At 44.6% G+C, this 24,992-nt stretch overlaps 1 protein-coding gene across 1 annotated transcript in view; it reads left to right on the top strand.

Moving 5' to 3' along the window:
* Positions 1 to 24,992, top strand: part of GRIN2A (glutamate ionotropic receptor NMDA type subunit 2A) — a 350,699-nt gene that overhangs the window by 287,293 nt on the left and 38,414 nt on the right. The window contains exons 9-11 of the mRNA XM_074322871.2: positions 1,530 to 1,655; positions 5,348 to 5,577; positions 11,861 to 12,021. Of these exons, the coding sequence (XP_074178972.2) occupies positions 1,530 to 1,655; positions 5,348 to 5,577; positions 11,861 to 12,021 (517 nt within the window). The remainder of the gene's footprint in view (positions 1 to 1,529; positions 1,656 to 5,347; positions 5,578 to 11,860; positions 12,022 to 24,992) is intronic.

A 24,992-nucleotide genomic window follows, 5' to 3' on the forward strand; every position in this document is an offset into this window, starting at 1 on the left:
ACATAATATTGTTTACTTCTTAAGCCAAGTGTAACTAAGATAAATTTCAGTTGTAGTCTCGCTGATTACTTTGAGCTCCTCTTCTGTTATTTCCATCAAGCAATTTGTGTTGTCACTTGTTGCTTTTTAACATACTTGCTGCTTTGCAAAGCATTCCTTCTGGTTTTTAAATTATCCAATATGGTTAAAGCTTCAGATATATTCGTTTCTTGTTATATATCAAGCTCATTAAATTGGAATTTGTGATGACCTCTAGCTGTGTTAGGTAGTCACAGACTCTAAGAAGAAGGTGGCCTGCTATCAGCCTGGTCTTTATAATTATTTGTAGCCTCATCAGAAAAACAATTTAAAAGTAACAAAATGTCTGCTATTCAAGAGGTATTGTTGGGCTTCTTATATTTTACCCTCAGAAAGTTTTTGTCTCTGATGAAAAGGATTGTAAGTTCTTTGGTGTCCAGGGCAGTTTTTTTTTTGGTTTTTTTTTTCAATGATGCATTCAAATGGAGATGTATTCATTTTGTTTAAATTTTAGTCTCTGTTGCTTTTCTAGCAAATCTGTGTCACACATGGGTAAAATGACTTCACTCAGCTCATTTTCATAGCCTTAATCAGCTTGAATAGAAATGTTAATTTATTTTGCATAAGATCTCTTACCTTTCTGAGAGTTTTAAGATTTAGATCCTTGTGACTTGGCTTGCCCTTCTGTGACCTCCACATGAAAATGAACTGATGGAAACTCCATTCAGGGGAAATAATCATCTATCCAGCTACTACTCCATTCCCTCTACTCTTTAAGCGATGCTTTTTCATTGAATTATCATGGGAATGTAATATTCTCAAATGACTTTTCAATTGCATTTAAGCTCATTACCAACATCAACACAGTTCTAAAATTGTAGCGATCTCATCTGTCTGGAGCAGAAGGGGAGATGGAGAGAGTGGGAGCAGGGGTGGCAGACATGACCTTCCAATATTCCTGTAACCCCACGATTTTATGATCCTTTTCTAACAGATTATAAGTCTTCCTTAGCTTCTGGAATTCTCTGCACACCATCCCTCCAGCATGTAAAAATGAAAATGAAAACCACAATAAAACCCATGCTGATTTTCAGGAGCCTTACGGTTGATGGAGTCTAGCCTTGTTTCTCCCTAGCTTTGGTTCCCTGCATGAGTCTGCGATTATATAGGACCCTGTGGCCTCTTCATTTGCATGTGAGCTTCCTCCCTGGGTCTTATCAATCTTATTTTATTTTTCTTATCCTTGACCTGGTTTGTAAGATGTCATATGCTCTTCTCTATTTTTATCCTATCCTACGCAGTCTTACAAAATACCTCCAATATTTGGTAGAATAAAGGATGGTTCAAACATCTGAATAAATAATGACTATCTCCTTTTGAATGAGCAGATGCACATCAGAGAACGTTTCCTGGTGAGCCAGCAGGTGGCCCCTCCCGGGCTTCCTGTCGGCCATGTTTGTGAGGTGAGCACACTGACCCTGTCTCCATCCCTCTGGCCCGTTTCTCTGCAGAGCCCTTCAGCGCCTCCGTCTGGGTGATGATGTTTGTGATGCTGCTCATTGTTTCAGCCATAGCTGTTTTTGTCTTCGAATACTTCAGTCCCGTTGGGTACAACAGAAACTTAGCCAAAGGGAAAGGTGAGCGCGCCTTCACAAGCATGACTCAATATGGGTGCTATTTAATTGACCTTCCATGGAGATTTCAGATCTAGAACACATGATCCTATATTGCCCAGCTTCCCACAGTCCACGCTGTATGAATGGAGCTGGGTCATATGCAACTGTGGGAGATTGACTTCAGCTGAAAAAAAAAGGATAAAATGAAACATTTCATCTAGCTTTTTAACATGGAGTTCATAGTTGCAAGGTAAAAACTACTGATATTCAGTCTGTTGGGAAAGCAGATTTGAAGTTTTTCAAGCAATTAAGTTTAAACATCTCTGTCAAAAGAAATCTTAAAATTGCAGTGAGTCTCAACTTCAATCTATGTGAGAAAATGGCTATTATATAATCTCGTTTAAGAATAGTCCCCATAGTACTGAATTGTAATTGCATTTGTTTGGCAATAAATGTAATTATAAAATGGTACTTTTCCCCAAAGCGTTACATCTTTATGTTGACAGTGCCTGACCTTCGTGCACTGTGTGTATTTGATAAAGTGGTCACTAGTAGACAGGAAATTGAATTGGGAGGCGTTCATTGGCTATAACTTATTAAGAGGCCCCCATGCAATCCAATATTCATGTCATCTACATAAGCACATTACATCATTTTAAGTGAGTTTTCTTCGCCACGTTCTAAGTGGATGGTATCTCAGAAGGGTGCCAGGATGAAGCCTCTTTCCTGAAAAATGACTTGAGATTGTAGAAGACAGCAGATCTTCCAGGCACAGTTATTCAAAAACAAGACACTTTCATTTGCCACCTGTCCTTTGCACTTGGACGACCCAGTGCTGGAAACAGCCAGCAGGTCATGGGAACCTGTTAGAGACTTAGTTGTAGTGAACTCCTCCTATAAAAATGCCATTAAAAACCATGTGTTTAAATGGGAGACTTGCCAGCCTTCACTAAAAGGGCATGCAACTAACCAGTAAGGAGCTTTCCAGCAGAGCGGAACCTGAGACAATTTTCTGTGAGTGAACATACTGTGGTAGAGTAGAGCTTTACATTTGTAGAATCGGAGTTTGTGCTGCTTGTGAATTCACACATTTATTTGATTCATCCAATGGTTACTATGTGCCAGGCACTGTACTGGTGCAGGGGGATAATGTGGCAAATCTGATAGACACTCCCTGACCCTCAGGGAACTGAGAATTTAGTTACAGAGACAACATGTAAACACATAAGTTACTAATTACAGATTGTAATCAATCTCAAGAAGAAGGAAAAAAAAAATCCAAAGTGAAGTGATGGAGTGGGGGTGCTTTGATACTTAAATAAGCTGGCCACGCAGGGAAGGACATTTGGAAAAGGTGACGTTTGAGCTGAGCCCTGAAGGATGAGAAGGATTCAGTCATGTGAAAAACAGGGAAAAGGATTCCATGCAGGGGGAACAGCCAAAACAGAGACCTTGACATGGACTTGATCTTGATAAGCTCAAGAAACAGAAGATGTGAGTGAGTGAGGTGGATAGTGGCATAAGATGAAATCACTAACATAGGCTGCTGACCGTGGTAAGCATTTCAGATTTTCTTCAAAATCCAGTGGAAGAGACAAGGGGGGGATGAAACACAGACAATGTGAAAGGTCACTGGGGCTACTCTATCACGACAATGGGAAGGGTGGCAGCAGTGGAAGGAGGGGACCAGTTAGGGAGCTGTTACACGAGAAAGGATTCTCCAAGAGAAAGGATTACAGTGGTTTGGTCTTAGATGGGGTAATGGAGGTGGAGATGAGTTGGATACTTTTGAGATATATCTTGGAAAATAAACATTTATCCAAAGGCCATCATGTGCAGTTATTTCTCCTTTGGCTGAAGCCACATTAGAAGATTTGGAAAGACAGGACTCTAGCATGCAGACTCGCTAGCCTTTCCGTCACGACAAGGCTTTCTATGTCCTCCTCAACTGCACGTGGAAACTCTCAGGAAATGATAGCTACTTGTTTCTTTGTGCAATCTGGTTTTCGGTTCCATTTCACTACACTTTATCGGGAAAATGAGATGGCCCAGTAATTGTATTCATGAATCAGGAATTCCCAAAAGTCTCTGACAGATCCTTCGCAGCTGCCTATTTCTGAGTCCCACATAGCTGTCACCTCTGATCAACGTGCACTCCTGGTAAAATGAAGTAGTTCATGAAGTTAGCTGGATTGACTCTCATTATTTTTTTCTTAAGAGTTCTCAGCCTCTTGGGACTAAGCCCAGATGATCGTAAAGCTGGTCAGAGAGAGCAGGAGAGCTTGAGGTTGAGAAGAATAGAATTAATTGCCTTCTCTTTTACGTGTGGTGAATAGATATTGTTATCATTGCAGTAGCCTGAGTTCGGCCCCCAATGTGTGAAAAGTGTGCTCCTAGGCTCCCTGCCCAGACTTCGTTACTTCCATCAATCTGAATTCACTCGGCCACTTTATTTATTGCCCATGCTCCTTGCATCTCCAACGGAAGCCTGAGTGATCATTTCTCCTATCTTCATTTACTTAAATGACATAAAAGTTAGCCTTCTGTTAAGGGAAGACCTTTCTTCACCGTGAAATGAGGGCATACATTGATTTTTCTTTCCCCTTGTGCAAAACGGACTTGAAAGCCCTAACGCGTGTTTTACAGCCTGCATATTCCCCACGTCAGTAAATTTTGCCATGTTTTCCTGCCTCTCTAGTTAAGCCTGTTGCAAGGAATCTTAAGAGGGACACAAAGTTGCTGCAAGCACACACGGAGGGAAGGAAAGGCCTATGACACCAGAGTTCATTTTCTGGGACCCTGCAACCCAGTGTCTTCCATCTGTGAAGTGTTGGAAGAATTCAGCTCTATTGTTCTGTTTCTCAGTCTCCATTTGGAGAGGGTTTTAGTTTGGTGTAATTCCTATATCGTGCACGCTTTACATCTGAGTTTGAACAGGAGCAATTGCTAGCGACAATTGGATTTGAATACCAAACACCAGTCCCTCTGATGCCACATAACATCCAGTGAATACGGAAGCAGCCCCTGCACCCAGGGGCTCTCTCTACATTTATCAAGGAGATTGGCTCCCCCAAATGGAAATCAAATCCAAATTGAAAACAGGTCATAACGCAACTCATTCAAACCTACATTTTGCATAATCATTCTTCCTTTCTTCCTTTCTATTTTTTTCTTTTAAGGAACATAGCAAAAATTCAGCTACCATGTTTCCCTGAAAATAAGATCTACCTGGACCATGAGGTCTAATGTGTCTTTTGGAGCAAAAATTAATATAAGACCCAGGCTAATATATAATATGATATAATATATAATATAATAAAAAATATAATATAATAATATAATATAATTAATATAATATAATATAATAAAATATAATATAATATGATACCGGGTATAATATAATATAATACCCGGTCTTATACAAGACTGGGTCTTATATTAATTTTTGCTCCAAAAGCTGCATTAGAGCTGATGGTTCAGCTTGGTCTTATTTTGGGGGAAACACGGTAGATAGAAAAGTGGGACGAATGCTAATTTTTAAAGAAAAGAGGAGGTATCGTGGCCATGGTTCTGGGGCGAGGCTGGGACACAAGCATGATGTATTTCCATCTCCTGGCCACCGCCAGCCTTACTGGTGGACGCCATGGATTATGAAACGCTCCCAAGTGAGCGTTTTGCGAAGATGCTGAGAATGTCCTCCCTGTCGTTCGCAGCACCCCATGGGCCTTCCTTTACCATCGGGAAAGCAATCTGGCTCCTCTGGGGCCTGGTGTTCAACAACTCAGTGCCCGTGCAGAACCCGAAAGGCACCACCAGCAAGATCATGGTGTCCGTGTGGGCCTTCTTCGCCGTCATCTTCCTCGCCAGCTACACCGCCAACCTGGCCGCTTTCATGATCCAGGAGGAGTTTGTGGACCAAGTGACTGGCCTCAGTGACAAAAAGGTGAGCTCACCTTGCTTTCCTCTCCGCCTTGGGGGGTTGATCTGAAATGCTCTCCCCTCAGAAGGGAGCGTTCCGGGCTCCTGTCATCAAAACCCATCGACTCTAAAGCACAAAGAGGATATTTTTCTCTCTCTCTCAAATTGGTGTATTTCTAAAGATTTCGGGAATAGCACCATCTGCTTAGCTCTCCTAGGTCTGAAATGTTCCAGGTCTAATTTGGAGGCACAGTTTCCCCAAGTGGCCATTTCTTGTATTTTTGTGATGTTGCTGATGACGAGGCTCTGGGACCCGGGAATGTCCTAGATCTGGCTGGAGCTCATCCTTCCAAGGACAGCGTGACGTTGAGGAAGGTCCACTAGCTTGGACGAGGAGAAACTTGGGGTGAAGTGGGGTGCGCTAGGCTGTAGGTACCTCCTGGTCCTGTGACCTCGGAGGAGTCTCTTAGAGGCTGCATTCCTCATCTGTGACATGAAAAAACTGTCACCTCTAAGCCCTCCCCGGAGGTAAAGCCGAGAGCTCCTTTTTCCTGGGTGGCCAGTCAACCCCATTGTCAGCTCGCCCGACTCATCTGAAATGTCTTCAAGGGACACAAAAGCAGCAGAGTTTTTCATTTCCCACCAGCTTCTGTCACTCAGACACTTCTGTAGCCCTCCTTCAGGGGGGCTGTGCTTACATCAGTAAGACAGGCATGGTAACACCTGCTCTCTCCATTCTTCCCTGAAATTGCAAGGAGGGCTGCGGGCGGTGAGTGGCGAGTCAGAAATGCACGCACAGGAAGAAAAGAGGGAAATTGGGTGCATCCTATTGAAATTCTAGGTTCGGGAAACAAATCCCGACTTGCTAAGCTCAGCAGTGTGGGGGCTGCGCCGCTGCAAAGATTTTCCGTCTCGTGCGTGTGGATAATTTGTCTCTCTTTATAAAATCTATCGTGTCTTGCTGACATAAGTCTACATATATGCTTTTGGCATTCATCAACAAACTGCTGAATAGAAAATCAGTCCGTGAAAAGCCTTTAACAGCTTACCCATGTTATCTGCTGTGGTTGGAAGAGGTGCAGAGAGGCCTGTCATCAGACAGATGACGAGGGTTTGGAGTGAGTCACCTTCCCAAAAGCGCCATCACTCTTGGGGGTGGTTGGCCTCTCTCTGGTGGCTTCCTACTGCAGCTTGAGTAAATGCCACCCTACATACCGTGGGGACAAAGACCTGTGTGATCTGGCCCACCCTACATGTCCTCTCTTTCTCCCTCACTGTGCTCCCCTCTCTGTCCCTTAAACACTTGAGATTATTTCTAACACAGTACCCTTGCATTTGCTCTGTCCTCTGCCTTGAATATTCTGCCCCCTTTATCCTCCTGGCTGGCTCCTCCTGGACGTCCAGGTCTCAGGGCAAACATCGCCTCTCGGACAGGTCTTCCTGACCACCGTGGTAAGCTTGGCAGCCTGCGCTAGCGCTCCCAGAAACTTCAATCCTAGTTGGGAGAAGTAAAGAGCAAAGAAATAAATGTAAAGGGAGAAGTATAATAAACTCCAGGCACAAGTAAGTGTTATAAAGGAGATAAAACTGATGAGATTCAAACCGGCTTGGGGGAGGCGGCTATCAGGAGAGTGCTTATGCGTTATCTGGCACGTAGTGGGTGCTCAGTTCGCACTTGTTGATTGAATGAAGAAATGCATGATGTGTAGGACCCTCCTGGGGTCTCTTTTCCAGCTCTGCACCCAGCCCCACCTTTGCTGACAAAGGCTCATGCCAGGGACCTTCAGAGAATGATTACCTTGGGGCACTGGGACCGTAGATGCCTGGGAATTTAAGTTCTCCCCGTCTTTTCAGCCTATAAGCACCTGCTAACCAGTCGAGAGTCCAAAAGCCCAGCCGCCCCACTGCTTCTCCGCAGGGCCGGCGCAAGTACAGTTTATCCCCCAGAGCTCCCCGCAGCACCGGGCTGAGGCTGAGACTTCGCCGTACATTACACCCTTGGTTGGCTTCTTCCCCTTCCCTCCCTGGTTGCTTCTGGAGCCCTTCCCTAATAAATCACAGTTCCCCGATTCCTTGGCTCAGGGTCGACGTTTGGCCAAACCCCACCTAAAGCACAGGGCATCTGTGAGGCAGATAAAGCGCTATCCTCAGAGTTGGGAGAGCTGGATTCCCATTTCCGCTTTCCCACATACATGGGTGCGAGGTCTTTATGGTCATGTGACCTCCCCTTCCTCCCTACTCCTGTCTGTCAATTTGGGAATCATAGTTGGAGTGAGGGTGCAAGGAGACTGTAAACATGAATGTGCCTTGTAGCCTATAAGTCCCCTCCAGACACAACGCCCTGTCATGTGGTCCCATCGCTGTATGGGAGCAAAAGGAAAGCTTCTAGAAGAAGCAACTGGAGGAGCAGCGGAAGCACCGGGCAGCCGTCGTCTCCTGGATAAGAGGATTTTGTTCGAGAAAATAGCTGGCAGTATATTCTGCTTTTTATTGCTATTTTCAAAGACTAGGGAGAAAAATCCCTTGCTACATAGTTTTGGGTCTAAACAACATGAGCGTTTGTGGGAAAACTAATTAGAGCCACTAGTAATTTGACTGACCTTCTCTGACTGGGAAACACCTAGTGACAGACACAGCACGTCCTCAGGAGACACAGCTCTGTTTCCAAGCTCAGACATTAGCAGCAAGCAGATAGCTCTTTTAATTAAATGTTTGATACAATTAGATAAACAGCAAAATTCTTGGAGTAAATAAGCTAAATGCTCCCAGAAGATTAATAGCAGAGATACACCAAGAAAGTTTGCAGAATAAAAATCTATATTGAATCAATTTATTTTAATACTGTACATAAGTGGGTTGTTTTTTTCCCTTCTTTCTTTTGTATCACGAGTACTTGTGTAACAACTCAGGTTTACAATACTTTAAGCCGTTTTCAGTATTAGTGCTTGCTGCAAAAAAGTACCTGTGGGGTCCATGGTACGCTCAGATGAGCTTGGGTTTAAATGACAAGTAGGTGAATTCATTGGTAGATGCCGCCCTAGGTATTATTAAAGGAAAGTTGGAGTTCCAAAATGTTGGGAATCACGATGGTAGGGCAAACCCATCTCTGGGAGGCAGAGTAATGTAGTTGGAAGAGCAATGTCATATTTGAGGTCAAATGGACCTGGGTTCAAATTCTGACCTTGCCCTATCACGGTCGCATGGCCCTCAGTCTGTCAGCGTTCCCAAGGCTTAGTTTTGTAATAAAGGGTGAGGGGGGCAGTTCATTAATACCATTCTGGCAGCGTTGCTACGAGGATTAGAAATGACCGACTGCCTCTTCCTCCCCCTTCGCATCGTCTCCCTCCTTTTCCTCAGTGTCACCACTGCCTGATTCAAACCCTTCCTCACTTCTGGAGACTGAAATGGGCTTCTGGGGCAGCAGTGAGGGAACTCGGGCGCTGCCCTGGCAGATGGACCCATGAGTATGTCCTCACGGCGTCGTGTTGCCTCTGGGCTCCGCGGTTCCACGGCCGGCGGACCTGGTCCACCACAGTATTGGCTGAACAGAGGCCTGGAGCCTCCTCCCTCCAGGGCCACAGCTGACATCAGGAAGGGTGTGGCGACATCACCAGGGGAGAAGACCGTGCTAGAAATGGGGCTCCAGTGCCAGCGTCCCTCATTTACAGCCAGAGAAGACAGACAGATATTTTAAATAAACATGTAATTTGGGTTCATGAGGGGAACAAAAACATGTCCTGGTCAATGGCCACGTTTTCCCCAAACAAGTTGTTTCCTAGGTCTGCATCTCTGCTTCTTGCGTCATAAGGCGCTTGCCATGTCTCATCCACTTGGGTGGCCTTCGGACCTGTCCACGTAGTGAATGGAAAGAAAACCTAGAATATAATTGTGTAATCCTCGGTTCTCCATGTTGGAAGGACACTGGCTCCCTTATTTGGTTCCAGTCACTCAGGGCAACCACAGGTGATGCGGTGACCATGTGTATCAAGCATACAGCTGCCAGGTGGGCTTTCACGCACTCTATGATTAATCGCAAAAGCAACCCCCAATTTACAGATAAAGAAACTGAGCCTCAGGGAACTTACGCAGCTGCCTGGAATGAGTCAGTTCCAGTTCCTGAGTGGCGGGCCAGAGGCCGAACTCTCTAAGCCCAAGGCCAGGGGAAGCCGGGTGACATGGGCAGCGAGGGCCGCCTTGGGAAGGAGAAGCTGGGAGGAATGCCACTGCCCCCGGGCACCATGGTTACGAGCTCTGTGGGCCCGCCCGGCAGTGGGAGCCTCTGGACCACGCCCTCCTTTGCTGAAGCCCACGTTTCCACTGCTTGCTCGTGGGGGAAAGCTGCACTGGAAAGGATTCCTGTGAGAAACAGAGTGTGCTCAATGTTAGGGCCTGGGACCCAGGATGAGTCGCGCTTGCCCCCTAACTGTGTCTCACCCTGTACGTGGTGACTCTTCAGTGAGCCATGAAATTAATTTAAGGGTTGTGACCATTCAAAAAATAGAACATCATGGATGACAGCAGAGTTTACCACATGTAGAAAGAGGGCGGGCTGTGAAGTGGGGCGTGCGTGCGTGTGTGTGTATGTGTGTGCGTACACAAGGTGGCAAAGGGAAATGTATTGTGAGTCATGCTTTGAAAAGGTTTGACAGCCTTTAGTCTACTGGGAAAGGTTCCTGGATCTTGGGGCTGGGCTGAATTTCTCTGGGTGATGGTACAATCGAGGCCAGAGAAGTCTGGACACTCATCGCGGAGGCTGTCGGTCTTTTGCTGTGCAAATCAGAGGCAGGGAAGGAAGGGAATCTAAAAGAGCTCTTGGGCTCCCTTGCAAAAGATGGGGAGTGAAGTGGAAGGCAGCCCGTGGAATTGGCCATCTCTGGATGTCTCTGGAGATGGGGCGCGGCTGCTGCGACAACTGGATTCATACACTGGGCCGTGGCCTCTGTCTCCCAATTCGGCAGCTGCTGTGCACACGAGCCGGGCCTGGGTCCTCCTTCGCTTGTGGTGAGGGGTTGAGGAGCTGCTTGCTAGAGGGAGTTCAAAGAGCATATTGCTGTGCACACTCACACACACACACTCACACACACACACACAAGGCACCCAGCAGGAGGATCTCATTTGCACAACGTATGGCCACTGCCCTCATATCCAGTTGTGACTGCTTATTAGGCAGCCGCATGCCTAATTTAGGGGAAATGGTTTTCAACTGGAAATTTTAATTAGCAGTAAAATGAAGTGTGAGTCTGGCAAGAGAAGAAGAATGTTTCTGGTTGGTCTGACTCTTGGGGTAACCCGGACGCTCTCTCCGGCAATTCTCAGTTCCGCAGGGGGCATGCTGGTCTGGAAGTGTGAGCGACCTCTGGATCCAGTCCTGGTTCCGCCGTGGAATTGCCGAGAATGTCCTTCCCGCACTCTGGGTCTCCAGGCCCTCACCTCTAAAGGAGGAGGGGACCACTAGCATCATCTCTGAGGCACAGTGGAGTCACACCTCAGCCTGTGGGCTTATTATCATCACTTCCTAGAGTCAGAATTGCATATTTCATAGCAAATTGAAGCCCAGCTTTCTTTTTTTTTTTTTTTTTGCCCATAATGATTTAAGTCAGTTGCCTTCTCCATTGGTAAGAATTTCTAGAGATTTAAGTCGCCTTCCTCTTCCTGGTACAGAGAGGGAGACACCCTTACAAATGGAGATTTCCTTTTATAAAAGAAAATGACTCTCACAAAAAGGGTAACTTCTACTGGGTTTTCAGAGCTTCTCCTGTATCTGCTGCTTCTGAAGACTAACCAGCCCCCAGTAATCCTTATGCCAAAGAGGCATATTTTGGGGTGGCAAATTCAGCTCCCCTCTATCGTTTTCTGGGTGAGGTGAAGGTCATTGTAAATGGAGTTCAGAGAAGGGAGTGACTGGTGGGGATCACAGACAATTTCGTCATTAGGTAGGTGAATGAACTGAACTGAAGTAAGACCTTCATTCTAGCTCCATCAACATTTCCTGCGCTCTGCCAGTTCCCCACTGCCTCCCACTAGGCTAGTGTCTCTAATGGTACTAAAAAACTCAGTCGGACAAATACCTGTTGCGTACCCAGCCAGCATGTACCGGGGAACAGTACAGAAGGAGACAGACCCTGTTTCCGACCTCCTGGAGCTCCCAGACCAATGGAAGATGTCATTAAGTAGAAAAATGAGGTGCAAAATCGAATGTGTTCTTGCTGCCCTGTGTTAATGCGTATGTTTAACTCCTGACCCAAGATAACATGATGGCTGACTTTCTTCTCTCCCTCTTCCTCCATCTTTCTCTGTCCTCTCTCCAGTTTCAGAGACCTCACGACTACTCCCCACCTTTTCGATTTGGCACGGTGCCCAACGGCAGTACTGAAAGAAACATTCGGAATAACTACCCCTACATGCATCAGTACATGACCAAATTCAATCAGAAGGGAGTAGAGGACGCCTTGGTCAGCTTGAAAACAGGGTAAGGATGGCGGTTCCTTTCTCTCCGCGGGCCTGCGAGCTGATAAACCTTCCAGAAAAATGACTCTGCGTGCCTTGGTGCTTCTTTGCCCCTGTAGCAGAATCCAGGACCGGAGAGAACCCAAGCCGCACTCAGAGAGTTAGGAGAGTCAGCTTGATTACGCCCGCGGGCTCAGCGGGATCCTTCCCCAAAAAACGGAGCCCCTAGCAAGGTTTTGAGCAGGTTTTTATGGGTTGGGAACTTCCTTGAGTTGGGGAAGGGGTAGGTGTTGTCTGGTGATTGGCTCGGGGTGTGGCTTGGAGGGGGTTATGTGGAAGTGGGGTGGGACTTAGGCTGGGGACCTCTCTCTCTGCTCCAGGCCACCATTTTAGGTCAGTTCCACGTGGCAGGGAACCATCTTAGGTCAGTTTCTCCATCACCCCCACTGTGGTATTTTCCCGAAGAGCTGTGCAGTCAAGATGGGCCCCAGTTAAGAGCTGCTTTTGTTAATCTGACCAGTGAGTATCAGAGGTTTCCTTCTGAGTGGCGTTAAGGAAAAGCAAATCCAGGACACTTTGAAATGCAGAGAACCAGTGGGGTTTCTTAAACTGATAAAGAAGTTGGTCTTAAACTCCAAGGGATATTTTAGCCAAATAGAAATGTTAAAAAGCAAAATTGAGCTGAGGATGTTGGGGATGGTGAAACTTTCCCCTTTACCCTCTTAGTTCTTCTGGCTGGTAGAATAATTAAAATGGCATCAGGCAGATTAAGAGGAGAAAATCAAGTTTAATACGAGTGCCCAAGGAATCCACATAAGCATGAAAATTCCAAAGACAGTAAAGCAAAATGAGCAATACGTGTCATTCCCTCGGACTAAAGAGGGGGACATCTAAGGAGGGGGACGTTGGGTTCCAGTGCTTCAAAGGGAAGTCAGGCAATTTACAAGGGGATGAAAAGTTAATGTTTAGGAAACAAATGTTTGCTGGCCCATCTTGACACAACAGGATACAAGGAGGATTTGGATCAAATGGGCACTCCTAGGTTCCTCCCTGCCTACCACTGAACTAGGTAGTTCAGATTAAACTATAGTTATCTGTGGTGATAGCTCCTTTCTGAGCAGGTTCTCTATGGTAAATTCTTTTCAGCAGGAAGGGGGGAGGGGGGAATGACAGTTTCTTCATGAGTCTCCTGGGCCTGGGTTGTTTTCAGCTGGAAATAATCTGCATTGCCAGAGTGGCACATCTTGGGGTGACTCGTTCTGAACCCCCACGGTTCATTTGAAGATCTAATTGGCTTTATTAAATGCTTCATAAATTGGGTAGCATTCCATCTAGCAAGTCGAAAGGAGTTCTGAGGAGCTGCACAAAATGGAAGACTTTTAGAGGCAGAAGGGGGCAGGGAAAGAAGTTTCTAGCATCGAGGGGGTTGTTTCAGAGAAGGTCACTTTCCTTTGGGGAGGGGCAGCTAGTCAAGCACATTTCCTTGGTGCTGAGGACCAGGTCATCCCAGGTTAAAGGTCACTTCCCTAGGGAAGCTGAAAATGCAGTTACGCCTTGGTTTGCTGATGTGGAATTTGACCCAAGCGACTCCATTTTGGGGCTGCTGTGTCTTTTCATACAAAGCTCTAAGGAGACTGAGTTTATTTAAAGTGGTGAAAGCAAAGTGCTATAGATTTTAATCTGATTTTTAGGTAGGAATTTGGGGGGAATTGCTTTATGTGAAAACTAACAGTATAACATTGATGAAGGAGAAAGGAAATACGGAGAGAAAAGCAATGAGAAGTCATTCTGTCTACAGATACAGGTAATATTCTTGTCTACCTGTGGCATTGCGGCGTATAGCACACGCGAAATAACTGAAGCTGATAAGAAAAGACAGCACAGTAGTTAGGAGCTCACGTTGTGGGTCTAGCGTGTGCATCTCCTCCCCTGCCGTTACTTGTTGTATGAACTTGGACAGTTTTGTAATCACCCGTGCCCTCATATATAAAGTAGGAATAATAATAGGACCTAATTCACAGGGTTTTTATTAGACTTAAAAGAGAAAGTCTGCTGGAAAGCGTTTTGGAAATTTCCTGGCACTAAGATAAGATCTAATTGTTAGTGTTATTATTTGGTGTCGAGGTTAAATTCTATTCTGTGGACTTTGCAAAATATAAGGATGTGTGAAATGTATTTTTAAAATTAATTTCAGGTATACAAAGCAACATAGTGAGTAGACATTTATATACTTCAAAAAGTGGTAGCCCCAATAAGTCTATTACCCACCTGACACTGTGCATAGTTATTACAGTATTACTGACTCTATTCCCTATGCTGTACTTTATATCCCCGTGACTATCTTTTTTTAAACTGTAGTTGACATTCAGTATTATTTCATGTTAGTTTCAGGTGTACAGCACAATGGTTAGACATTTATATAATTTATGAAGTGATCCTCCCGATTAATCTATTACCCATCTGACACTATATGAAATGCATTTTCGAAAGGGTTCCACTAAAAATGATTCTGTTTAAATGAAGGAGTTGTTTAATGAGGCAAGTTTTGCTTATTGAGAAAATTAATTTACCTGGATTGTCCCCATCACCAGGGATCCCTGTCGAGTGAACCGTGACCTACCGCAGTGCATTCTCCCGAATCCACAGCCTCTTCCTCTTGGCTGTTCCACAGGCCCATTGCAAAGGCCTTGCTGCTCCTTTGTGTCTGGGGGCGCAAAGGAGGGCCCCCTCTAAATCACCAAGCCCAGACCTCTGCATAATTTCCTGGGCGCTTTGGTTGATAGCGTTTTGTTCTTTCAGTCTCTTTGGAATCTCTTTGGTATCTCAACAGGAGCTAGGACACCATTTATTTTGAAGTTCAGTTTGTTCCTTATCCAAAACTCATCGACACGCGGCTCATTCTGACTTGGAATGTTTTTCTTTTGTTTTGTTTTTTTAAACATTTCTTAAAGCTAGCAATGATATAGAAAATATGCAAATACTAAGTATATTGCTTGATGACTTTGTACAAGCTGACAATCCAGGTCAGTTAACAAGATGTGACCCACCCAAGAACACTCCCCCCAACCACACCCTCTTCCAGTGACTATCTTCCGTCCACCATTCTCTCTTCTGTAGCCATAGATTCTTTTTCCCTGTTAATTCTAACATACAAATAAAATCATACCATATGTGTTCTTCTTTGTCTTCTTTCTGCTCAACATTTTGTTATGAAATTGTTGCATGTCATTCTAGCTGTTTCATTCTCATTGCTGTATAGAATTTCCTCAAGGGGGTTTACCACAAATTCATCTAGCTCCTCTAATCTTGATGAACATTTGCAAAGTGTCCCGTTTGGGGCTATTGTGAGTAATGCTTCGAAGGGCATTCTCACGCATGTCTTTTGTTGCACAAGTCACTGCATTTCTCTTGGTCTACACCTAAGACTGAAATTGCTAAGCTATGGAATGTATGTTCAATTTTAGTAGATATCAGAAAAGATGGATTTCTTAATGACTTTCCATCTTAGCCATGGCTATGAGTTTTGTTCGTTCATTTGTTTCCACTGTGGTCTTTTCGTCAACATATACGGTTGCTTTGGACAGACCATAAGTGCAAATGTGGATGACAATGGTTAGAAACAAGGGTTGAAGCCTGGTTGGCCCCCTTTTCATCCATCGGTCACCCAGAGCACAAAATGGGTTTCTTTTCCTTTACTGTCTTATTTTTGTTTTTGTTTTTAACAATGTGAACCAAAAGGAGACGATAAATGGAAACCATTCATGGCCATAAATTGTGCAAACTGTTTTCTGGAAGCCATATAATAATTATAACATCCATCTTAGCAAACTGGGGCAGATGGTGGGTTTACCCTATACTCAATCTCCCATTTGGGGGATGCTTTGCACTGTTACTGTAAACTCAGAAGCTAGAGCTAACGAGGTACGTACGAGTCTTTTTGAAGAAATAACTTCACCCCCCTCAGGGGTGAGGGCATAGCAATCCTTAGTCTAGAGATTCCATTTCAGTGGAGTTGATGTTGACGGCAACCACTGACATGTTTAACAGGCTATTCGGTTAATTATTTAAATTAGTTAAGTTAAATTTAAATAGACAATTTACATAATTCAAAAATCAAAAAGTATTACGTAAAAAGATAATCAATGAAGAGCCTTCCTTCCACATTGTTCCTTATTTATCTAGAGCCCCCCCTCATAGTAGCCACATGTACTGGTTTTCTATATATCCTTCCAGATCTTTCTCTATTATTACATAAACAGCTACAAAGTTATTATTGACAGATTCATAGTCTTTCATTGTGTGAATGTACTGTGCAGTATTTAGTCAGTCCCCTGTTGAAGGCTATTTAGATGGTTTTCAATCTTTTGCTGTTGCAAACAACATAGCGATGAATTTCATTGTATATGTGTCATGTGCAATGTAGAATAAATTTCTTGGTGTGCTCGGTCAGGGACTACGCATAATCATAATTTTGACAGACAATGACGGATTTCCCTCCCAAGGAAATCCACCTTCACCCCGTCTGTGTGTGTGAGTGCCGAGCTCTTCAAAGTCCTTGCCAGCCGGGGTGTCATCAGTGTTATGCAATTTTGCTAAGACAATAGGTAAAACACGCTGTCGTATATTTTAACTTGCATTTTTCTTATTATCAGTAAATTTTTACCACATTTTCATATGTAATTAAAAGCCTGCCATTCCTTTTTGGAAAACAGTATTTTTTTCTATTGGTTTGTTGTTTTTTTCTTAATTTATATAGTACAGAAATGAGTTCTATACTTAAGGTGTGATTACAAATGTTTTCCTCAGGTTTTGGTTTTTCTTTTGAGCTTGTGGATGATTTTTTTTCCTATGCAGATTTTAATTTTACATAGTCAAGTATTATCAATTATTTTTATGGTTTCTGGATTTTGAGTCATGATTCAAAGTCTTTCTCATGCTGAGGTTACGAAATAATTTTCTCCTGCTTTTTTCTAGTTTGGTTGCATTTTTAATATTTGGAATTTTTCTGGGTGTACAGTGTGAGCTATGTCTCCAGCTCCTCAGATGATGCTGAGAACTAAAATATGACGACGGCCGCTACAGAACTGCATAAAATCTGACAGACTCTGTGTTGGTCAGGTCTGCTCATCTCCCACTACAAGACCTTTGTCCTCCAACTGTCTACTTCACCACATTTAGTGGTCTTTGTCTTCCCTCTCACATCCTGTTTCCTCTTTCAATTGTTCATTGTGAAATCCATTATTTTACAATATGAAGTGTTTTATAAAATAATTTTACAAGAGTAAATATCATGCGGGCATACTGTTTAAGGGATAATAAGTAATAAAATGAACTCCTCATGTACCTACCATCCAGCTTTAATAGAATAGCCCTTCCCCTCCCTCGTCACGTACAGCGTGCCTAGAAGGTTTCATCCCCCTGGAAGGTAGAGCGAGGTGCCCCATCTGCTCCTCATGTTAAACTGTAGGACCTGCCCTTTATGTTACCCGTCATAGCCTAAAATCCAATGAGTCTTGAATTAGAAAACTCAGAGCATGTAGCTCAGCAGTCGGGTTCCACCCCTGTACCCACAGGTCTCAGCAACAGGCCTGTGCGTACACACCAGGGTCAGTGAAACGGGGAGGCTTCTTTATAGATTATTACTTCCTGGAAGAGCCTGGAACACAGGAGGGCCTTTGGATTATGGGTGAATGAGAGTTCCAGCGTGGCCTGAGTCAGGGCTCTGTCATCAGCTAGCTGTGGCCTTGGACAAGCCTTGTCACCTCTTGAGCGTCAGTTTCCCCATCTAAAAAGTGAAAAGGGCTGGATTCTTAGAGCTCTGAAATAGTTCTGAGATTCTTTTGTTTGTTTCGAACACTTGAACACGTATTTAAAATTTCTAACGTTCAAAATCCAGGCATACCTCGAATATGAACAGCTGTCAGTTTTACAGAAAGTGTTTAGACTAATGCTCCAAAGCTGGGCCTCTCCAAGCCTGGTTAATGGGCTAACTGTACGTGGAGCACATGACTACTTGTTAAAATGCAATATCTGGGCCCAACATAGAACCTTCTTTCCAGTGATGGAGCCTGTGAATTTGCATTTTAACAAGCATCCCCCCTCCCCTCATCCTGGTGATTTTGATTCATGCTAAAATTGGAGAAGTACTGTTCTAAAGGAGTTCAGTAAATACATTGTATTGAGACAGCACACAAGGAGTAAATGTTTATCTTTGGGATCCAAAATTGCATAGCCAGAGACAGACTTGGAACCAAGTTGTTCAGTTTCATTGTCCATTGAAATGTGTAATAAACAGAGACTAGGCAGTCTAGAAATTGTCAGGTCAGTCAGTGAGAAAATAGGATTTGACCTGCAAACATCGGCAGAGAGAGGATTTTTCAGGCATAGATGAGCCACTCGTGACCCCAGGTTTCTAGACCAGTGTTTCTCAAATCCTAGCCTAAGTCTGAGTCGGTGGGAGGTGCTAATAAAAATACGGGTCCTGAACCCCACTGAGCCAGCGATATCGGGACCTCTGGGGCCAGGGGCTGGGGACCTACAAGCTTTCACAAGTTCTTCCGTTGATGCATGTACGCGAATCAGAGGTTAGAACATCTGCTCTAGAAGAGGGAACCGAAGCTGAAATGAGTGGAGACGGATTTAGATTTACAAATGCTCAGTCATCAGAAGCCAGTGTTCTCCAGGAAGTTTTGGCAAGTGGGCAAAACTGCAAACAGTGCACTTACGCCAGATTTAAATTCAACTATCAATGTCCCCAGGACTCCAGAGAGCCTATATTGTAAGACATAGTGCAATGTTTGATTTTTGAGCTGATTTCACGTACAATTACGTATACGCAAATTTCTGAAAAAGTCCCAGTTTCTTTCAGAAGCATTAGTCTTTGGCCCTCAGGCCACCCAGCTGTCTATCGGATTCCATTGCCAGCCCAACGATATTGGGAAACAGATAAGAATCTTCTGATTTCCTTTATGTTGAGTAGTTTGAGAGAAGAACGGGCTAGGAGGGTTGCCTTTTGAGCAATAAGCATTTGTTTTGCAAGACTCCAATTATACTCACTGATGTGCCTATAAACGTAAAGGGAAGGGGGTGGTCACATCTACCAACAAGGGTCAAAACTGTCTTCAGAGACAAGGCGAACACTGAACCCTCGTCTAGAGCACTGATTCAGAAAGCCGGTGGGGTTCCGGAATCCATGTTTTTATTTGCAGTTCTGGTGACTCTGACCCAGGTAGTGTACCTCCCGGCTTTGAGACATGAGCTAGTTGGCTGTTGAGAGATGGTGTTCTCCCTGGAGTGGACAGAACAAGAAGAAGAAGGGCATTTCAGGAGGAGCAGAGGCCTGGAGGAGCACGGTCAGGTTTGGGCGTGTTAAGTTTAAGTGCTGTTGGAACGTCATCATATTTCCGTATCATCTTTGCATTTATTGAAAAGCGAACAATTTGTGACCTGCAGTCCCAAGCACTTCACATGCATAATTAATCTCATTTAATCCTCACACTACCCCTGTGAGCTGGGAACCATCATTATCCCCTTATAGCGTCGGGAACCCTGAGGCCCCACAAGGCAAACTTATTCCCCAACAGGCTGTTTAACTAAGTAACCGCATGATAGCATTAAATGTGGGAGTCAGGCTTGCCTCCCCACTTGGCCAGGCCAACTAGGCAGTTGGATGTGTGAGATTAGCACTCGGGGAGAATTGGAGACTGAAGTTACATGTTATATGCATTTGTATAGACGCATATTTAATAGTGTATATAATATACATATAGTACATAATATGTACTTATTAATTGACGATCCGAGAGTTGATAAGATCACAGCATCCTCATTTCCATCCTCAAAACAAACTGGTCCAGAGAGGTAGAAATTTCCAAGGCAGAGGTAGACCCAGGAAGGTCGAAGGATCGTCAATGAGTTTAGTTGCTACGCAGAGCAAATTCTTTCCAGGTTGCCATTGGTGCAGCTTTGATTAGCTGCATTTTATCAGTCAAGCAGAATCAAACTCGGAGGGTTCATTTTCAGCTGCTGACTTCAAAAGCAGGCATAGACACCGGGGCTCCGTGAGCTGTTCTCCTAAACAGGATAGCATCATCTCCGGAGAAAATCAGATCAACAATGACCTGGTTTCTGAGATCCACCCCCACACCGCAAATAAAGCTTAGAAGTAATTGCCACCACACCATAGGCTGAGGGATTTTTTTCCTTAATAAAATCTCAGGAAAGCACAGACTTCCTTTTTTTTTGGACTTGGAATTATTTCTTGTTAAACTCTGTTGTTAAACTCTATGAAAATTATTTCTCGCTAAACTCTATTAAGACTATAGTAACAGAATTTGAAGGCCACTCATAAAGTGTTAAAAATAGAAAAAAAAAGTGTGTGTTGTGGGAGCGGGGATTAAATAAAGTGAGACCCCAGTTCTGTAAACTCAGAAATGGAGAGAGAGCGGCAGAGAGAAAGAAAGGAAATTAGAATGAAATACATTAAAATTTTGTCAGAGATACTGATGATTAGGCTTATGGTTCTTTTCATATCCTTTTATATTTAACATCTTCTGCAACAAAAGCATTACCTTTAATAATCAGGAAAAAGGTTTCTTCTCAACCCAATTCTTGATCTTGCATTTCCTTCAGGTATTTGTCCCCTTGTTTACACACACTGAATTGGTGTGCGTGCAGATCTGCTCTGCTTTTCTCAGTAAAATCTATGCTGTTTTGTTGGACAGTTTTCACAAATAACAACGAGGGGACACTGCACTGAGCTAGCGGAACATTAATTAACTTTTACTGCTCTGCGTGTTCATCATCACTTGACTGGCATCGGAAGGCCCCACCAGACACGGTTCTTTCTGGAAGCTTGCCGACACCGTGCCTGTAGCGCAGGTTGTGGAGAATGTCATCCGACGTCATCTCTCAGATTTCTGTGCCGCAAAGAGCATTGTTTTCTTTCACTTTAAGGCATGCTTTTGTCTTGGGGACAACACAATTCCTGAGACTACTGACAGTTTTCCTCTTGCGTGGGCCAGTGCATAATTCAGAGCTCCACTTACAATCCTGTCAGCCACCGCTTATGGGACAGCTTATGTCCCAAATGTCCGCCTCCCGATGTTCTCAGGCCTCCGCTGCTGTTCCCCCTTTGATGTCACGAAACGCGAGTTGCTTTATCCACATGTTACACCTTATTCTATTGCGATTTGAATAAGCTACCTGAGTTGTTCTGAGAACTTAGCGAGCTATTTGCAACGAACAGGTGGCATTTATTGGGACCTTACCTATATTAGAAATTCGTCCTGGGGAGACTGAAGAAGCAGGAGCCCATCTCCTTAGGGACGGACTCTTCTTACTGACTGCTTGACATGAGGGGACTTTAAACATATGATCTCATTTCATCCTGACTCTGCCAAATAGGCATTCTTTCCATTTTACAGAAGAGAAAACAGGCTCTGGGAGCAGAAGCAACTTGTCCAAAGGATAAGTGAGCATTCAAACTCAACCCAATATCTCTTTCTATCCAGGATGTGTGAGCTCTCTGTGTGTCTGACAAATGAGCGATTCTGGGAAGGGTTGGACCCCTTTATTGGCGGGACTCGAAGCCAGGAAATGATGCTCTTACCCACCAGCAGATCCAATTTGGAAAATCTCAGTAGTATGATCCTTTCTATCCATTACTGTATGAAAATTGTAAGCCAGTTCCCACTGACCCTGGTGCTGAAATGTCATGGTGCTAAAAGCATCAGCCTGTGCGTTCTCTTCCAGTCTTGCTCCAGCAGTAGAGGGAGGAGGACGTTTCCCTGGGGCTGGGCTGGCTCAGGCCGCGGAGGCCTCAGCACACACGGGGAGACACGGTTCATACCCCGAGTAAGTAGCGGCGGCCAGCCCTGAGCAGCTGCCTCTGCCCTGGCAAGTCTCCTTCTGTTGAGAGAAGTGCAGGTGGAGGAGTGATAGAAACTCGGGTGCCACCCCTTCAGGCTACCCCAGTAGGGATTCCGTAACAAATTACCGCAAACTTGGGGGCTTTAAACAACAGAAATGTATTCTCTCACAGTCTGGAGGCTAGAAGTTCAAAGTCAGCGTGTTGCAGGGCGATGCTCCCTCCGAGGGCTCTCAGGGAGGCCCTTCCTGCCTCTTCCAGCTGCTGCTGACTCCAGGCGTTCCTCGGCACGTGGCCACATTGCTCCAGTCCGCCCGCCCGTCTCCATATGGCCTTCTCCTGGTGTGTCTCCTCTTTGCATAAGGGATTCTTCTTTGTCGCTGGAGCTGGGGCCCACCTAAACCCAGGGTGGTCTCATCTCGAGGTCATTGACTAGTTATACCTGCAAAGGCCCAATTTCCAAGTAAGGTCCCATTCCGAGGTTTCAGGTGGACCCAAATCGTGTGGGGGAGACCTCAGCCCACAGCATTCGCCTCAATTACAATGGGGTTCGCCCAGCACCGTCTTCTGCCAGGCGTCCAGCCTCCGCACTGGCACAGAAGGCTCTCCTCCCGTGTCTCGGTCGGGCACAGGCCCCGCTGCTCGGTGCTGCCTTTACGGTGTGCTGCCACCTGGATGTGCAGTGCGCACCTATGTGATACGGGCTCTTGCGTGTGAACCCCCACCATTGGGCAATGTGACTGTTGAGCTGGTTTCCTGTCCCTTCTCCATCCCAGCCTCTTAATGTCCATTGTTTAGTGGTCCTCACTCTGTGCCAGGCGCTGTTATAAGCGCTTTACCTATAATTCCTTATTTAATCTTCACAGCCGCCTCCCTGAGGTTGGCACGGCCAGCAGCTCCGTTGTATATGCAGGGAAACTGTCACGCAGAGAGGTTAAGTCACTTACCCAGGCGAGCGCGGATCAGCTGCAGAGCTGGGAGCTGAACTGACTCGAGCATCTATGCCCTTAATCACTGCGCTGCATTGCTTCTCATGAAAAAATATATTCTCGTTGTCAGAAATCAAAAATACAGATAAATAAACAGCTCCTGACTGCGTCCCAATCCCAAACCACCACCCCGACCAGGTAAGCACTGTTATCTGTTTGATTTCATGACATGTCTCCTAAACCTTTGTTATGTGCGTTTGCATATGTTTATATGTCTGCACATAATTACAGAATTTCATTCTATGGGATGCTATCAAACGGCAATATGTCAGTGCTTGGTTTCCAGTTAATCTTACGTTTTGAAGAGTCATCCTTCTATGTAGGTGTCTGCCTCATTCTGGAAACAATCCCACGGTGTGCATATGTCACAGTTTATTTAACCACTTCCCTCCAGGGGGGATGGTCGTTAGGTGACTGTATTAAAAATCTTGGTGACTCCTCTGTGCTCCTCTGCAGGTCGTTCTCTAGGAAGGCTCGCAAGAAGTAGACTTGCTGGGTCAAAGTATTCATAGTGTCTTGAAAACTTTAGTCTTGTTCAGCCAATGGATTGCTTGCTTGGCTTATTTATTTTCTGAGCGGCCTCGGTACAGACGTTGACTTTGAGTGAGAAATACCTGGCTTCGTATGCTGGCTCTGATCAGTGCCTGCTGTGTGACCTTTGGCAAATTAAATAACCTCTCTGAGCCTGTTTCCTACATCTCTAAAATCCTGTCTCCGAGAATTGCTTTGAGAATTAAGTGAATTCACTTAGGGAAAATGCCCAGCACTGTATCTGAGCCATAATAGGGTTTTATCAAATATTGATTCTTTTTCCCATTCTCTCTTTCATTTTCATGTTTTCTGGTCTTTGAGATTCCTTCTCTTTCAGTCCTGGTGTGTGACAAGTTCAGCAGTATCATTATCTCTACCAGCAGTATGATGTGATGCTTAAAAGTTATCCTAGATTCTCATCCCCTCTCTGCTTACATCCAGCTGTGGGACCGAGGACAAGTGACTTAACCTCTTAGGCCCCAATTTTCCCTTTTACAAAATGATGCTAATTTTGGGTCCTCCACATGGGAGCGTGTTATATGGATTAAATGTGACATGCAAGCCCAGAGCACAGTGTCTGGCCCATAAGAAATATTCAAGAAAAGTCTGAACAAAGAAAACCTTTTTGAGCATTTTTTTTATTATATACGCAGCACCTTCAGATTTTCAGTAAATGGGTAGCTCTGAGCCCAATCCTTGAAGAGTATATTCTAAGAAACTCTAATAAATTTACATTCCGGAAGAATTCAGTACTTTTCTGATGTCAGACTGTGAGTTGTAGCATGAAGAAAATGTAGTATTTGCATAGTGCTTTATAATTCACCGAGCAAATTTATAGCAAATTTATAGCAAATTCGTAGCAAATTCCTTCAATTCCTGTAAAACCACGTGGGAGAGGTTGTTTCCCTTGGTGGGAAATGCAGGCTTAGAGGAGCACAGACTGGCCCAGGACCCCCAGATTTGTTCCTCTGAGGATTTGCCCTGGAGTGACGCCCAAAGGCTGGTCTGGAATCCCTGCCTCTGTGCAATGCTGTGGGCAGACATGTCTGGGCCTCAGTTTTCTCATCTGCAAAATGACAAGATTGTGTTACATGATCTATAACCCCCTTGCACATGGTTAATTTGGGACTAATGTTAAATTTAACAGAAACAAAGCAGGGGTTTGCTGTATCATTTTAACTCTTTTCTGTTTTTGAGGTTATTAGCAATAAGCAAATTGTGTGCACCCCATCTCGAGTATTTGCTCTCATTTCTCTCTCTCTCCCTCCCTCCCTCCTTTTCCCCCCACTCTCCCCACCTCCCACCCCCTATACCCCTTTGAAATTTCAATTAATCAATACCTCCCTCCCTCTTTGTCCCTTAGTCACTCCCTGTAAGTCCATCTCCCTCTCTTTATTCTCTGCCTCTGAGTCTTACTGTCTTTCTCCTTCTCTGTCTCTTTTCCTCACTCTCTCTGTCTTGTTCTTTCCCTTCTAACTGTTTTACTGAGTGCCTGCTTCCGCCTATGTCTTTCCCTCCTTGCTCTCCCTCCCTAGTTCCCTCCTTCCTTCTCTGTCTCTGTCTTAGAAAACTGCTCAGAATTTTAAAAATAAATATTAACCATCA

The sequence above is a fragment of the Rhinolophus sinicus genome, chromosome 10 (assembly GCF_057876585.1).
Source record: "Rhinolophus sinicus isolate RSI-liver-muscle chromosome 10, RSI-T2T, whole genome shotgun sequence".
NCBI lineage: Eukaryota > Metazoa > Chordata > Mammalia > Chiroptera > Rhinolophidae > Rhinolophus > Rhinolophus sinicus.